At 47.1% G+C, this 17,731-nt stretch overlaps 1 protein-coding gene across 4 annotated transcripts in view; it reads left to right on the top strand.

Annotated features, from left to right (window-relative positions):
* The first annotated feature begins 1,997 nt into the window (after positions 1–1,997).
* The window catches only part of Nrp1 (neuropilin 1), a 154,843-nt gene continuing 139,109 nt past the window's right edge, over positions 1,998–17,731 (top strand). For 3 of the 4 annotated variants that reach the window (XM_042277894.2, XM_076572365.1, XM_076572366.1), the window contains exons 1-3: positions 1,998–2,300; positions 2,656–3,191; positions 6,801–6,975. In XM_042277894.2, coding sequence (XP_042133828.1) covers positions 3,119–3,191; positions 6,801–6,975 — 248 coding nt within the window. In that variant the 5' untranslated portion in view covers positions 1,998–2,300; positions 2,656–3,118. Of the gene's footprint in view, positions 2,301–2,577; positions 3,192–6,800; positions 6,976–17,731 lie in introns of those variants that run through there. The other variant, XM_006982511.4, reaches the window with a different exon arrangement.

A 17,731-nucleotide genomic window follows, 5' to 3' on the forward strand; every position in this document is an offset into this window, starting at 1 on the left:
CTCTACTTAGTGGAATCCTATAGCACAGGAAAAGGCTGTTAGCCAGAACGGTTAGCAATATACCAACGCACTAGCTGGTAATTATTAATTAGGGTGGCTCGGCTCCATTTCGCAGCACCCACTATGGAAAACGAGGCGTCTAGGAAAGCCTCAGATAAGCGTAGCCCTGGAAAATCGGAGACAGAGCTCAAGTAAGTCTCCCCTAAAGAGCATAGGGCATGCCTTATGCGTTGGAGAGAGTACCTAGGGGCTGAGCCAGAAAACCAGGGGTCCTTTATCAGTCCCCAAGCTTCTAAGCCCTTCCTTGCCCTTGCTTCTGGGTATGGGGAACTGTCCCTCCCGGGAGCACCAGTTGTTGGCCTGGTTCTAGTCTGGGAAATGCACTCACAGCGGGGGTTGGGGGTAGGAGGGATTAGAAGCTGTTTCCCCAAAACATTGGCGGTTCAAGTGTCCCGCGTGTGCCCCCTAGCTCACCCGACCCGGGGCAGACTGCTTAAAAACGGCTCCGCCCGGGCGAGCAGGGCACTGGGGATCCTCTTTGGAAAGAGACAAGGATCTGGATCTCCACAGCTTCGGCCTGTTTTCCCTTTTCTGTCGTCCTGAGAGGCGCCTGGCCCTTGAACTCCAGGACGAAGGTGGCTCAGGGTCGCCCAGAGTCTGAGGCTGGCTCGGCACAGTTGGAATTGGCAGGGATGCACCCGGCGCCTGGCGTAGGGAGGCGGGGACACGCGCTCCCGGTGGCAGGGCGCCAGGGCTGTCCCCCGCCGCCGCTGTCGTTCCCCGGGCTCTGCCCTGGGCGCGGCTGACGCCTAGACCTTGCCTGCAAAGGGCCGACCGCCCCGCGACTGCCCCTTCCGCTCGACCCAGGCGTTTGACTCCCGGCGCACCCAACCCACCGGAGCTTCCAAAGGGTCGGAGAGCCCAGGAGGAAGCCAGTGGAGACCATCGGAGGCGCTTCGGGACAGGGCTGGCTCGCAGTGCCCAGGGGTGGAGAAGTGGTGGGGCGGGGGAGAGGGGTGGGGAGGCTGCGCTGTAGGCGGAGCCGGGTAACCAGGGCCGGAAAGAAGGCTGAGTCCAGCGCCGGAGCCCAGGCTGCAGCTCCGCGCCTTGCACAAGCTTCAGTCCAGCGCCCAGCCCAGACACCCAGCGCAGAGCCCTGGCCTGAAGCACCAGTGTCCGGGCGTCCTTTCTCCCCGACTGACCCTAGATTTTCAGCCAAAACCTTTGACCAGAGTCTCCTTGCCAACATTCCTAAATCTTTGCCAGCCCTTGCACCAGGTAGGAGTCGGTCTCTGGGGTGGCAGTGAGTCTATAAATGCCACTTCCCAGAAGGCTTGTGACCTTTTCACCTTCTTCACCAGCTCCTTCCGAGGGCGAGGAGCCCGGTTAAGTGCTTGATCAGAGGCCCCAACCAGTTCAAGTCCCTGGGTTGTCCTTGCTATTCATACACCAAACGCCACCTGCTGCAGTTCTCGGAAAGCCCTAGAGGAGGGAACGGGACGAGATGGGCGAGGGGGGAGCACCGGGCAGACGCCCGGGACTCACCTCCTTGGGGGCTGGAGGGCCAGTGAGCACAGTTGCCTGTAATCTAAAGCTGGCACTAGGAGACCTTTGCCAAGGCCTCCTGTCACCCCATCCCCGGTTCTTGCCAGTCTTGTCCCTCCCTTGGGATGCAAAGAAATGGGCCCCTCAACCCCGGATTCAGAATTCCTGGAGCACCTGGGTTTCTACATGGCTGGTCAGTGTCTGTTGGCGGCTGCCCCCTAGCTGAAAGGCGCGCCACCACCCATCCTCCGGGTTCGTGTAACCCCAAAGGAGAGGGCATCAAATCTCGGGGAACAATGCAGCCTGCAGCGTCGTGGGGGGGGGGGCAGGGGCGGCACCCACCCTCGAGCCTTTACGCAGGGCGAAGAGGCCTTGCTCCGCTGCAGCCAGGCTAGGCTCTCCAAGAAGGTCTGCCTATGCTTTACGTGGCAAAGACAGGATCGCAGCTCTCTGGGCTCAGCGGCGCATCTCCCACAACAGCCAGGCTTTCTTCTCCTGATCTACATACAGTCCCACTCCAAGAGTCCTGGAGCGCCCGGCTGCTTCCCACCCCAAGCCTCAGGCTGGCATCTTGGGAAGTGGAAGGGGGGGCGGACTAGCTCAGCGATCCTCCCAATCGGGGAACACCGGTGCCTGGGGATTTGGAGTTCCGTGAAGTAGCCGCTAACCCCGGGCTCCTAAAACCCCTTGGCTCCAGGATCCTCGCCTACTGGAGCAGCCTAGCTCAGTCCTGGGGTGCAGAGGAGCACGCCGAGGTAGTCTAGCCGGCCCCTGGGGCTGGTACCGCTCGCCTTGCCCCTCCTGACACACACTCGTCCTTGCATTCTGGGCGCAGACAACCTGCGCCCTCTGCGCCCTTCTTCCCGCGGAGAGCACCGCAGGGTATGGAGGGGGGAGCCACGCCAACCCGCCGGGAAAGCACGCTGAGGGAAACTTGAGTGTCTGAGTCTCCAGCCAGGCAATCACTGGCGGAGCTGTGCGGGGAGGGGGCGGGAGGAAGCGAGGGAAGAGCTCTGGAGGGAGGGGGAGGTCGGAGAGGGAGGCGGGTGCCAGTGGAGAAAGTCCTCGCTCTCCCGTTCATCTTTTCATTGCTCTCTCTCCTTCCCGCAGACAACCCGGACCTCCTCTGGGCGCCAGCTCCTCGGCTCCAACCCGTCCAGAATCAAGCGGGATTTTTTTTCCCCTCTAGAAATTGGCTTTGGTGTGTCGCCCGCCCTCTCCCCTCCTCCTTGCAACTCCTCCCCTCCTTTTTTTTTTTTTTCCTCCTCCTTCTTCTTCCTGAGACATGGCCCGGGCAGTGGCTCCTGGAAGAGGAACAAGTGTGGGAAAAGGGAGAGGAAATCGGAGCTAAATGACAGGATGCAGGCGACTTGAGACACAAAAAGAGACGCGCTTCTCGCGGATTCAGGCATTGCCTCGCCGCTAGCCTTCCCCGCCAAGACCCGCTGAGGATTTTATGGCTCTTAGGCGGACTTAAGAGCGTTTCGGATTGTTAAGATTCCGGCTTGCTGGGCTTTCGTCCGCGCAATCGTGTTCTCCCGCAGCTGCCTTGGGACTGGCTCGGCGAAGGAGGATGGAGAGGGGGCTGCAGTTGCTGTGCGCCGCGCTCGCCCTTGCCCTCGCCCCGGCCGGCGCTTTCCGCAGCGGTAAGTGACAGGCTGAGGTGCGAGCGACCGGAGTGCCCAGGGCTGCCGGGTCCCCTCCGGCGGTGGGCTTCCCGCCCCAGCCGCGGGACGCGCGCACAGCTGCCAGGCGCAGGAAACTTGCCTGCGCTAGGAACAGAGCGAAGTCAGGGCCTCTGGGGCAGGAGGACCGCAAGCCCTCGGTACCCTGCTCCAGTTGGTTGCCGGCTGTGGGCTTCTCCTGCCAGTTTCGCGGCAGAGTTCCCTACCTTCCCAGATCAGCACACCAATTATCTTAATAATGTTTCCTCCCAGAGGCAATTAGATGAGACTCCCTTTCAAAAATCTGATGGCTGCTGAAAGTTAATGAACACTTCACCGGGAGGACTTCCTGGTTCTCCTCGCAACTCCCCTGCTCGGTTTCCTCTGGTGGGCGACACCGAGAGATAGCGGTCAGTCTTGGCGGTCGCTAGGACTCTCTCCCCCGCCTTTGTAAACCGTTTGTGATCCGTCTGGAGTATGAATGAAAGTCACACTGTCAATAAAGCCTTTGGATCTATTCAGTGCAAGGCACCAGCGTATCTGAGAATCCCTAACCCTGTTGCAGCTTCCAGTTGGTTTTAAAAAACCACTCACTGTTAAGTAATGAAAGGCAGCCCTAGGTATAAACAGTGCCTTGGAACCTCAAGAGTGTGTTTAAAATGGGATCCGGTACAAATGTGTTCCAAGTCCCCTGGAAAGGTGCTGAAGGCCAGGCAAGAGCTGATCCTAACAGTAAATCTTCAGCATTATTATTAACTAATGGCCAAATATTTACTTTTGTCTGGCTTAGATTTCAATCAAAGTAATTAGGAGAAAAGTGCATCTACTACTTATTGTGGTATATTGTTTTAATAAGAGGAGGCGAGAGGAGGGCTCTACCAGGAAGAGTTTATTTAAATCACTCCTTTATGATAGAAGTTAATCTCCTTAATGCGCTTTCCCCGGGTTTTGTGATTTCAGCGATAGATCTCTCCCAACAGGTACCAAGCAGTGTTCTCAAAAGATATGCAAAAATTTTGTGAACGCGGCTGGAATTCAATTTATTAATGAATCCGAGTTGGCGGCATCTTTCTATATACTCTGGCAGGGAAGCCAAACACTCAAAAAATCATGAATGTAGAGTTCAATTTGTTAATGAACCTGAGTTGGTGGAGTGCTTGTGTACTCTGGCAGCGGATAAAATATCATTTTCCTCTAACCAAAAGAACTCAAATGTCTAGACTTCAAAACCGGTATCCTTCACAACGCCTAAGGTTAGAGCAGTGGTTCTCAACCTTCCTGACGCTCCCACCCTTTAGTACAGTTCCTCATGCTGTGGTGACCCCCAACCCAAAAATTACTTTTGCTGCTACTTCACAACTGCAATTTTGTCACTGTTATGATTCATAATGTAAATCCTTTTGGAGAGATTTGGGGCGGGGGTCGCGACCCACAGATCGAGAACCCCTGGGTTAAAGCCCTGTTGGGGGTACCCCAGATATGGTCGTGATAGCCAATATGAAGAGCATTAAGATTTGTGTGGTTCTGAACAACACACACGCACATACGCGCGCACACACACACACACACACACACACACACACACACACACACACACACACACATTTTAATTTCCTTAACAGAAATCTGGGGAATGTTGAGAATCTGGGGTCCAGTCAGCTAAAACCCTGTTGCTAGGCTTGAGGTGACCAGTGCCAGCACATGCCTCGGTAAGCCTGTAGTCCTCTTAAAACCATATCCACCTCCTCTCAGTAAGTGTCTACTAAATTAATTCATTAACCTTATTTAGGACTAATGGTCCAGAGTCATTAGGAATTGCTCTCTCCTAATCAAGTGTTAGAGAGACTGAACAGAGTGTGGGAGTCCAGCAGTCCACATTATCTTATTACACTGTCACTTTCTCAGAAGTCACAGATTAAAGTGCTCTGGTGTGGTACCAACTCCACCTCACTGTCTTCTGAAGTGACTAGCTGGCAACTGTTTTATTTCACTCTCTTAACAGATGCCATGGTGGCTACACAGAGCTGGAGGGACTTAATGAGCTGGGGGTCAGTCTCCAAGATTTCTGCCCAAATAAAATAGTGCCAGAGCCTCCACAGAGTCACACCACTGAGCTGGCTGGCATCATTAGCTGAGATGCTGAGTGTCAGTTGCAACATCAGTCCTTCTTGCAGACCTAAAGCTTTTTAAAAGCCAATGGGAAGAGAATCTGTAAGACCAAGCCCCTCCAAGCTAAGAAACAGCCAGAAACATCGAGCAATTGGAGAAAACAACATAATTTATATTGTCTTCTTTTTAATTTATGGGAAATGACTTCTGTAATGCATGTAGCTTTATGCATTTTTGATGTGCACTTCATCTTTCATTTCCATTTGACCTGGTTTTCCTGTAATAAAATTCCGTAGATTTATAAATTCATGCTGAGAGCAAAGAATGCCATTCTCTTTCCACAGGGAATCTATTAGATGTAATATTAAAATCTATATATACCATTACTGGATGTTTGTGATTGATAGGCTTATATATTTCAATGCTTCGTACCTGTTCCCCTTACATAGTTTATGCACCAAATTTTTATTGCCCAAAATTAAGCATCAATAAATGGGGTGGCATTTGCAGGCTGGGGCCCTCCTGTATGAAACCCATAATAAAAAGTGACAGCAGCGATCTCTGCTGAATTGTAAACCAGCCCAGAGTCTGGTTTGTTTGGCTCTTAGAGAGTCACTTCGGCATTTGGGTTTTTGTTGTGGTGGTGGCTTGTGTTTCAGTTAAGGCTCAAAACTAGATAGTTTCTCTTTCCGGGGATGTAAAAATGTAGATCGGCATATGTGATACCCAGCCCTCAGTGGCCAGGGCTTCCCCTAACATCTAGTAATTAGAATTAATGCCGTGTGGCTATTTATTTTTCTTTCTGCCCCATTGCTTTGATCTGGTCGCCAAGGCTGAGCAACTTGGATAAGTAAAGCCCTGGTTCTTTCTGCATCACCGGCTGCACTTTGTTCTCTGCTGATTTGAGTCTCAAAAGCGGAGATAACTCAAAATCACTCAGATTTACAGGCAGATGAAACAACAACAAAAGGGAGGTAGGCCTCAGGCCAATCAAAGTCCTGGAAGACGTCCCCACCGGTCAATGACACCGACCAGGCTTATCATCAAAAAGCCACTTGCAAAGGGGTGGCACAGCATCTTTTAGTCACCTTCCACTTAGAACTGTTCCTTAATGTGATTACACTTCTCGGAAGATAATTAAGTCTAGCAGGAGCTCCCAGGGGGCTGTGTTAACATCAATTGAGGGGATTTAATGTTTTTAATGCTAGAAGACCTCTTTCTTTGGAAGGAACTTGGGAGGTGGTTGGGGTGGGGGGAGCATCTCAGATCTCAGCAGGCTTTCTGTGGAAGCCATGCTCCTTGAGATGAGAGAGTGTTCCTTGGTGGTGTGGTGCTCTTTGTGTTTAGGGTCACATGGAGGACTTGTGGGGACACTCTGGAGTTCCCTTTAACTGATAGAATGTTTGCTAATGCATATGTAAATCTACAAGACTCAACTGGTTGTGGGGGGAAAGAGCTATTAAAATGTTCTTTTTGTTGCAGATAAATGTGGCGGGACTATAAAAATTGAAAACCCGGGGTACCTTACATCTCCCGGTTACCCGCATTCTTATCACCCAAGTGAGAAGTGTGAATGGCTGATCCAAGCTCCGGAGCCCTACCAGAGAATCATGATCAACTTCAATCCTCACTTCGATTTGGAGGACAGAGACTGCAAGTAAGTGAAGCAGTTTGAACAGGGCGCCACAGCACCATCTAGTGGTCATGAGTGTCTGAACGGTGGGTGTAAGAACATTGAATGGGTCCCAACCCAGATCAGATCAAGTGTCAGTGGTGTGGAAATGAAGTTACAAAGGGCTGAGTTCTCCCAATGTGTAACACTGTATTTTAATGTATGATTGCTTGTCCTCTTTCTGTTGACACTTTTGGTTTGGGAAATCTTTTGTTAAGAAATGTGTGGTGTGTGGTTCTTTCTGGAACGGGTTTTGAGAAAAAGCTTGAGTTTTCTTAAATATTGTGGGTCACCAGTATACATTATCTGCAGATGGTGAAGCTGGGTGTTTTTTAAACAAATCTGTGGCTCATTTAATGATTTTAGAGCTGTGTTTCTCATGGCTGGGGAATGTAGTTCAGTGGCAGGGGTTACCCCAGCACTCTGATTCCAAAGATGTTATTGAGTTTGACATGAAAAAAAAACAAGTTGTCATGGGGTAGAAATAAAGTATATGGAGTGAATTAGACGAGGGTTCACTACTATTTTTAGTGTTCATTTGTTTATTTGTTTGTGACGGGGCCTCACTATGTAGCACGAGATGGCCTGGAACTTACTGTGCAGTTCAAGATGGCTTTGAACTTAGAGATCTGCTTGCCTCTGCCTCCCAAGTACTGTACTAAATTACAGACATTCGCCACCATGCTGAGTTTAAGCAAGAATTTTAAATATTAGGTTGATTGTGGAAAAATTTATGAAATTGATGAAAAATTGCACAACTGCAATGAAAACTGAGGTGTGTATCGGGTTTGAATTCATCTGCCTTACCTGGCTATCTGCTTCAACTTGAAGTTAATAAACAGTATGTCAAGTTTCATTATTACAATAATATTTTACTGTAGAGATCATCTAAATGCTGACTACCTCTTTACTTGGCAACCTTGGCATGTAAATGTAGAATTTCTGCTCATGCATTGTGTAAGGTGAACCACTGAGATCTTCATAGCTCGTCACTTCCCATATCCAGATCCACCTCTGGTGTCTTGCCTACCTGATCCCATTCTGAAGTACTGGAAGGAGTGCAGTCCCCAATTTGAACTTGAATTATTAGTTAATCTTAATGAAGAAATAGGCCAATTCTTCTCCTTGCTTTGGACTTAACCATGTTGCAGACCTGTACAATGATCAACACTCTTCTATCTGCATACTTTTATTCTTTGTAGAGAACAGAGTGATGTGAAAACATTCCCACCTGTATGAAGGACTCAGCAACCTGTTGGCTTTGTGGTGTGGTGGCAGCCAGCTTTTCATCATCAGGGCATCAAGGTGTCTACTTTATCCAACATGTTAGCGCCCAGTGAATTAGCAGAAATCCATAGACAGACGATGCATTTGTGGATAGTTGGCATGCATGATGGTGCAATGAAATTATTCTGATTCCTGTTTAACTAAGTCTCAGCATTGGATTGCATTTTAATCTTTTGTAGAATTAATAGAGCGTTCCAGTGCTTTCTAGAAAACAGGGAATTATTTTGATTTTGTTGTTGTTTGGATCAAACCTGGGCTTCATGCATGCTAGGCAAGCACTCTGTTACCAAACCACACCCCAGCCTGTTAGTACTCTTTATGGTAACTGTTACAGTGTTAATAGTGTAGACAACTTGGATACTGTGTATTGTATTTACTTTTGCAAATTGACAATGTTTAAACTGCTGCAGGAGATATTTTCAAAAAACTCTGGTAACACATGACTCCTTCCAAAATAAAGTGCTCTTAGATTTCAATAAACTTATGTTTACTGATTTCTGACCAGGAAATCATGACCATATAGCTGTATAAAGGAATAAAGAGCTCTGAGTGATCACAAGTCATCAGAGGTGGCATGGTAACAAATGTTCAACAGCCAGTTCTGGGAGGAAGCAAGTCAGGTCCTGATTTTGATTTTGCTCGTTTCCATGTCTTGACTGTTCCACTGTGGACAGTGTCCAACTCCTCAAGTGATGCTGCTGCGTATAGCCTTGCAGAGGGATGTGTATCAGCAGTGGTTCTAAGAGCTGGTGGATGCTGAGCCCAGCACACCCTGCAGGAGCAGTTTGGGAGGAAACTGATTAACTGTTATGTACAGATAGTGCTTTTACACACACACACACACACACACACACACACACACACACACACACAAATATGTACACTAATACATTAGTACACTGGCTGTCTCAAGAAATTGATAGTGGGAAATGATTTATGGGAAACTTTACATTGTTATTTGTCATGATACAGGGTAGGATATGACAGTACTGGAGGACCACCTTTTTAGTTCATTTCCTTCTTTAAAAAAAGACAAAAGGGCCTGACAAGATGGATCAGTAGGGAAAAGCCCTTGCTGCCAAGCCTGAGGGACTGAGTTCAGTCCTTGGGAGCCACATGGTAGAGAGAGGGAGCCTACTGTGAACATTTCTCCTCAGGCCTCCCCACATTCACTGTGGGACACAGGAAGGCACGCACACAGAGACACATGGACACACACACACACACACACACACACACACACACACACAACTTAAACAAAAAGATTGTTTTCATAAGGGTCACATGGTGGTTAGATATGAAGAGGTTTTTTATGGGGTTTTTATTCATTTATGGCAGAATAAAGTGATCTCTTGATTGTCACATCTCAGGCTGTGTGCCCGAGAAGAAGCCACCAGCATCTAAATGCTGATTATTTACTCTGACTCTGGTGAAAGCAGAGTGATTCCGCTCATGGGAAATTTTTTGTGCCCCATTTTGAAGTGCAGCTGCGTGGCCTTTTTCCCAGTGAAAAACTTCAAAATGTTACAGGGATAACAGCTTAAGGTATGGCCTCCACTGTCTTTCCAGATCCTACATGGCTCTGGTCACTGTTGAGGGTGGCAGTTAGGGCTGTTCATTCAGATGTGCTCAGGATCACAGCTTTAGCATCTACAGGTGCTCAGAATTCCTGGAGAAGGCAGAGCACACAGAGGTTCTTTAAAAAATAGCTTTCAGTGTTTTGTCTTCTGGTTGTATGAGGACATTTGTGAAACAGTTGAGCACACCTCATATCACTCCTTGAAAGGCCTACGTGCTCTGCAGGTCATGGGGATTCACACATGTGATCCCAACACCCAGGAGGTAGAGGCAAGAGAATCAGGACTCCCAGATACCCCTCAGCTCCACAGCGGGCTTGGGACAAGCTTGGGCTGTCCGAGACCTTGCCTCCGAAAACAGCGACCAGTTGTTCATGTTCCCCTTAGTTGAGATAGTTAACGTTTCTCCCTTGCTGGCTGTGGTGTATGGCGGATGACAGTCAAATGATCTGTTGTGCTGGTGCATTAGGTTAGTAGTGGAATAAGTTAGGGAGCAGATGTGAAATCACTGAGAAGCTAAAAGCTCTCCACCAATACATTTTCATCATGACTGCGATAGCAACAATTTGGTTATTGTTAGAACATTTCAGAACATGAAAGTAAACATATGTCAAACTAAAGTGATTGATCTTGTAATGGGTTGATTCTCATATAAATACAACCTGCATTTTTTTCTTGAAATTGCCCCTATTTCTACAGTCAACTTTCACCATGAGAAAGCAAGCAAGAAATCAATTTCTTATAACATTCACCGAAGGAGAAACATCTTTGAGACCCAAGGAAGCGATTGTCTTCCCTAGGTTGGAGGGCTGGAAACATAATTAGACCAGCCAACTAGTTTAGCAGGGAAAAAAAAAAATCTCTATTTAAATTTTCATTGTTTTGTTTGTAATTATGTAAAAGCCATCATATAACTCTGACAATTCAAGATATAATCAGGAGCTTTTCATGTGAATTGTTCTAAAACTGACCTAGCTCATACGTCAACTGTGGACTTACTTTCCAAAGTTAGGGTTAGGTTCTCACCGTGGTTAGAATGGGGTGGGGGTGGGGTTTTTGGGGAAAATGAATGTGTAAGTGATTGCTGAGATTCTTTTTTTTTTTTAACATGCAGCAGCCCATGGTGACGCTGCCATTCAAGTGGGTTCATTACACATAAGCACTGAAACCATGGTAATATGAGCCCTTCCATTGTTTTATTGAACAAGGTGTGGTATAAATCAATCAATGAACAGACAGCAGAGCACCTGTCTTCAAGGCTCACGAGGGGCTAGGGTTTCCAGCTGGATGTTCTTGTGTTGACATAAGAGACAAGCGTAGAGTGCTCTGAGAGGAGAAGGTGTTGAGGAGAGGCCAGGACAGTCGCTTTTTCCCTTCACACTGGCCACATCATGCGTGTTTAGGAAGTGTTAAAGCACCGTTAAAAGTAGAGCAGCTGAGGTCTGAGGAAGAAACCTCCACTGTACACTGGGAACGTCCAACTGCTCAGAACTCCTGCTCCAAGGCTTCCTTCAGTGGTAAAGGCAGACATCTTGAGTCTCATAAAACTTTATTTCTGTATAATAAACAAGAATGCCATTGACGAAGTAGTTAGGATTTATGGAACTTCTCTGGCTTCCCAGCAATGCAGGCTATCAGCATGATAATTTATAATGGTTTGTGACAAATACTGCCAAGCCGAGAGGTGTGTGGTTACATTCAGATCGGATGTCTTTATCTGGGGAGCGATAAAAATTTCACAGACATTGGGTTAAAAACATTAAGAAAATGAATGTGAAGCTGCAGAAGAAAAGCCTGTGAAGGTGGAGCTGGGGAAAGCCCAGCTGAGGGGTTATGGACCCCCTTCCCCCCACTCCCCCACTCCAGCCCACTTCCGTCTCTTAACTCGGCAAGGACGCTTCTCTCTCTAACTTCTTTGGCCATCTCCTCGGAATCACCAGTGATAGGTATGTTTCTGAATTCCGTGCAGCTAAAGGATCCTTTTGCTCCTGTGACTCCATCTGAATCACAATGAAATTATAATTAAATAGAGATGATAGTCAGATCATAGAGGGATTGATAAACTAAATCACACCATGTTTCCTTATTGCTACTTTAAAATTTCCTAAATGTTTACGAGCTTTGAAACACTGCTGATCCGATTTACTTTGGAAGAATGCAAACTCATTTATTAAAACTCAATCTGCCCTTGGTTTCTTAAATCTGATTACCCTTGCAAATTAAATCTCATAATTTTACAATGGCCATTTAGTCATTTATTGACTAAATCCCATTTTTGTTTCCTTGAGTAATATTTTCTGATTTCATTCTTTCTTCCTTTCTATTTTTTAGCACGAATTTTTGTATCAATTTTGATTTTTGAGTGTTATATTAAAAACTATATTTACAGAGGTATGGTTTATATATGTGTGTGTGTCTGTGTGTATGTATGTGTGTGTATGTGTGGGGGTATATATATGTGGATATATGCATGTATGTGCGTGCCTGTGTGTGTGTGTGTGTGTGTGTGTGTGTGTGTGTGTGTGTGTGTGAAATGGAAAGTATATCCAACACAAGCCCCTCCTCCTAGTCTTTCACTTTTCAGCATCACTCAGGCTAAAACAAATCTTTTATTTTATGTAAAACAGTGGGGACCTTAAGCTAAAATATGTCTCCATTTTCTATATGAAATATAGGAGTATATATGCTTTTAATTAGAATATAATATATAATTAGAAAAGTGCATAACTTAAGTGTACCAGTTGATAAAAATCTTGAAAGGTCCCCAGACCAGAGAGAAGCAGTTCTAGTTCCAGAATTTTCTGATATCTACCTACCACCAGTACACTGCCTCTGCCCTCGAGGGGAGCTGCTGCCCTAAACTCATGTGGTTCCATTTTTGTGTGTTTCAAAGTCTAAGAGAACCAAAGTATTGTTAGAAGTCTTCATGCATCTGTACTCTGAGTAGATCCTGTGAAATCTTTGGAGTAGAGATAGAAAGGTACATACATACACACACACACACACACTCAACACACAGACACACACACACACACACACACACACACACACACACACACACTCCTCCCTTTCCAATAAGGAGTCCTGTCCTGCTGAAGACTCAGCTCATTTTTTATCGGCTGCTGTAGAAATACCTTATCTATACTTACTATACTAGCCTATACCTTATAACAAACACTGTCTTCCATCTGGATCTGCTTTCAAAGAGAATTCAGAAAATTCTTCCTCGTTTGTTTTGAGGCTGGGGGAGGGACATGTGCACGTGTATGTATGTGTGTCCATGCTGAAGCAAGAGACGGAAGTTGTGTGACACCCTCAGTCACTCTCCATCCCCTTTCAGAGCAGGGTCGCTTGTTGAATCTGGAGTCCACCTGTTTGGTTAGACGGCTGCCCAGCGAGCTCCAGGTCCCCTGCTTTCTCATCTTCCTCAGCACTGAGATTCTGGGTCCAGCTTTTCGCGTGGATGGTGGGGATTAAACTCAAGTCCTCAGGGTTGTACAGTAAGGACTGTACCAGCTGTGTGGTCTCCCCGGCTCCTCCCCCTCGTTTTAATGGATCATCTTATCACTTCTGGTTTTGACCTTGAGTGACTGTTCAGCGCTCACTGGGCAGTTGGAAGAGGGCACCGCCGATCTCAGTTCAAAGAAACAGCTCTTGGGAGAGTAGGAACGGCCGCCGTCTTGGGTACCGCTGCAACTGCAGCCCAGGAGTACCGTTGGGGCCGCTAACTTTCTACTTTCTTCCTTTTGATTTTTTTTCCCATTAGCACTGATTGAATCTGAAGAGGGCCCGGGTATTTAATCAAGGGATTTGTTTGTTATGTTTCAAGTATAAGCACTCACACGTGACAGAGATGTATCTTGGGTGTGACAAGGTACGTTTGCGTTAGATGCTTGTGTACTTTTAAAGAAGCAGCGATTGGGGTGGGAAGAGGGCTCAGTGAATGAAGTGCCCGCTCCACAGACTTCGGGAGCCGAATTCCATTTCCGGAACCTAGGTAAAGACGCCAAGCATAGAGGCGTGCACTTGCAATCCTAGCCCTGGAGAGGTAGAGACTGGCAGATTCTTGGAGCCCACCGGCCAGCCACCCTAGCCAATAGATTACCTGTGTCAAGGAAATGAGGTGGAGAATGGCAGAGCATCATGTCAGGTAACCTCTTCTGGCTTCTGCCTGCAGCCATGGGCACACACACACCTACCCCTCCCCCCCCGCCCCCCCACTAAATCAGATAAATTAACTATTTAATTAATTAAACAAACAAATAAATAAACAAGGTAGAGAGTTGAGGGAGACCAGCAGCACCCTCTTTTTCCCCCAGGGTACTCTTGAGGAGGGAGAAGTGAGAAATACATAGATAAACGTATAGAGGAGAGAGACAGTTAGAAACAGATGATAGCTTGGGAGGGCCTGGGTCAAAACCCACCAGCCCCTTCTGTCTCTACTAAAGGGCTTTTAAAGGAATGCCAAGGGGTGGAGCGAAAGACTACAGCCCAATGCAGACTGTCCCAGGCACCCTGGAGACCATGCCTGTGGCCAAGCCATCCTCTAATGCAGCCCTGCTGTGTAAAGCAGGCTCAGATCTCACTAGAAAACCTTTGTGGGCTCCACAGAGAGTAATTGAGGAAAAGACTCAAAGTCAAAGCTCTGGTCTTCATATATATGTATACACACACACACACACACACACACACACACACACACACACGCACACACACACGTACACACAACCTTCCATCGGAAGCTAAAGGAGTAGGCCCCTTGAAATGGTGTCACACTGAATCAACAAGTGTACGGTGTCCCCACCAGAGTTCTCTTTGGGACACAGAGTCCTAAAAAGGAACCAGGACAGACATGTGCCTCCAGCTTCACGTGTGTTCTCAGCTCTGTCCTTCCCATCATAACCTTTGGCAGACGCACATTTGCGGACATGCTCCAGCAACCACACACATGAGCACATGTGCACGGGGGAGTAAAAGATGAACTTCACTAACTGCAGTTGCCTCTTCATCAGGGCTGATAATTAGGCCAGAGGGAGGGGGGAGGTGGAGGGAGAGGAGAGGAGAGGAGTGTTCAGATCAGGTTCCAAACGCCTCTTAATTGGGTGTTTGTCAATAGTCCTGAATGTGACAGGCGGTGACTTAGCTGTTCTAGCTCCTCGCAGGAATGGCCGTCCAGCTGGTCTCTGGTCAGATGGTCTGTGTCTAGCATCTAGGCCAGTTAATGCTGTCATATGACTGAAATGAGGCAGACAATTCACAGCAGATAGCCCAGAGAGCAGTCTGTCTGTTCACAGCGACTACATTCTGCAGACAAACAGAGGCAAACAAACCACCAATCATTTCTTGGCTCCTGTCAACTCAACTGCTTAAAAACATTCATGTTCACCAAAGAAATGTTGACCTTGCTGTGGTGATATATTGTGAACTCTATTAAAATTGGCCTGACGATCAGACACACATAGGAACAAGCCACTGTCAGTCTTACTTCTAGAACTCCTCAGCCTGAAAAGGTCCTTAGTTCCTGTCTCCTCACACCTTACGTACCTTTCTCCATGTAGCCATCACTTCCTTCTTAGTGCTGGGATTAAAGGCATGTGACTCCCAAGTACTGGGATGAAAGGTGTGCGCCACCACTGCCTGGCTCAGTTTTCTCACCTAGACTGAATCAATCTCATGTAGTCCAGGGTGGCTTTGAACTCACAGAGATCCAGACAGATCTCTGCCTCCCAAGTGCTAGGATTAAAGGTGTGTGCCACCACTGCCTGGCCTCTATGTTTAATCTTGTGGCTTGGTCTGTCCTCTGTTCTTCAGGCAAATTTTATTAGGGTACATAATATATCACCACACCTTACAACACGTTCCCTTCCATCCAGCCTTGATATGTATTTACTGACTTTTATTTGCTCAACATGGCTTTTATCCCCCCTCCTTTAATTAATTAACTTGTTTGTGTGTTCATGCGTGTATGGGATCCACTTGCTTCTACCCACCCCATCTGCCATGCTTGCACTGTTTACACTTCCCCCCACCCCCCCGCCCGAGCCAACTCCTTAGCCTTCTCCTTTAATTTAAGGTATCATAGAATGCTTGGGAAGAGCAACTTGCCTGCTTCTGATCCTCAGAGCTGCATCTTGAGTTCGTAGCATGTACCCCTTGGGGTGCTGTAGGCTCAGGGCATGTGATCTTGCTTCTTCCTCTCACATATTTTAAACACCACAGACCTAAAGTTGGACAAGTATAAATTAAATGCCCAAGTGCTCCCCTGTTACTCCAAAAACCTGGCCACTGTTGCATCAGAAAATACGTCTGGGCTGTCGTACCCTTTGTAAGAAAGACTTATAAAATGTTGCCAGCCATTTTCTTCCCTGAACCAGCTCCCACAAATGCTTAAATATAAAGCAAATAATTCTGAGGAACAATTGAGCTTTTCCATTAAGTAAGCATTTGTGAATCCTGCAGAGACCAGATTGGTAATTTCCTACTCCACCTAAAATGGCTGCCAGTTAGGAATGAAAATCATGGTGGAGGTGTCTAAATTATGGTGCCCTTGGTTGGTTTCTGAACACAAAGCACAAGTTGCCATAATGTTTGCCCAAATCTAGGAGACAGGCCAGGCATGGCTTGAGTTGATACTGTTGGTGGTTAAATGGGTGTTCTGGGTACCAGCTTTGCATCTAGTCCTAGACCCCAAGTAAGAGGCCACATTCTCTTCTAAATACTATGTATTTACTCAACCTCAGGCAAATGTCAGGGAAGCTCCTCATAGCTCACCGTCTACCATATTTTATACTTGTATTTGCCACTGTGGCTCTGGAAGGGTCTAAGGGAAAATGCTTGCCCAGGCATTCACTTCCTATGACAGACAGAGGAGTGTTTTCTGAGAAAAAACAGACCCTGCAAAGTCCTTTGTTGTTATCTGGATAGATACTTTGAACAAGCAGCCAAATCAGGACAGAGGTGTTTCCTGTGGCTTTGGTGACAGGCTGGCCTGTCACGGAGAGCTTCCAGTTCCCTCCTCATGTCTGATCCTACGTGAGGTTTCTGTAGACCAGGCAGAGAGGGCCAAAGCCAATGATTCCCAGTTAGCATCGCAAGATCTCCGACTCTCCCATACACAGATACTATGAACAGAAGATCACCAAGCTACCATGGAAACATGATGTAAACCAAACTTTAGTCTTAGAAAAATAAATATAAAACTTTCAAAAACATAAAGGTTCCCATTTTAAATGGAGCAAAGAACATACCCTTGATACCGACATAAGACAGCCACACAGAGCTCCAGTTGTGCTCACATGGTCTTGAAAAAGGAAGGTGATTTTTGTTCTTAGAGAAGTTGAGGAAGTGGACATTAATTTCCTAAATATGGTTATAGGAAAAGATAATTAGAATGGGTAAAATGTTTAATTTCTAGAGGGATTCACTCTTTGGAAAAAATGGTAACCCACAAATCTCAGTTAACCAGACCGTCTGGGCCCCCTCTTGCTCACTATTGCTTTGCCCTTCTGATCTGACACTTCTTTATTGAGGTGTCTCTTTCCAAATATTTGCTTAGTGTCTATCTCCCCTTAGGTGGCTTTACCCCCAATGTCATGTTCTTTGTCCATGACCTGGGCTGTGTTGAGCAATATGGAGAACATGTTGGATCAGTCCTCAAGGCGTACCTCTGTCCCCTCCTTAGCTTTCTCACCTCATGTCTGATGCATGTGCAGGTTCATTACTGAGAGCTGGGGATTCCTGATTGCCAGGGGACTGTGTTGGCAGTTCCCTGTGAGGAAAGGCTCTGGTGAGAATTGAGGCCAAGGGTTATAATTGCCCCTCTGCCATTCATTCCCATCTGTGAGACAGGAGATGGTTCATATGGGCTGGGTCCCAAT

Source organism: Peromyscus maniculatus, chromosome 5, assembly GCF_049852395.1.
Source record: "Peromyscus maniculatus bairdii isolate BWxNUB_F1_BW_parent chromosome 5, HU_Pman_BW_mat_3.1, whole genome shotgun sequence".
Classification (NCBI taxonomy): Eukaryota; Metazoa; Chordata; class Mammalia; order Rodentia; family Cricetidae; genus Peromyscus; species Peromyscus maniculatus.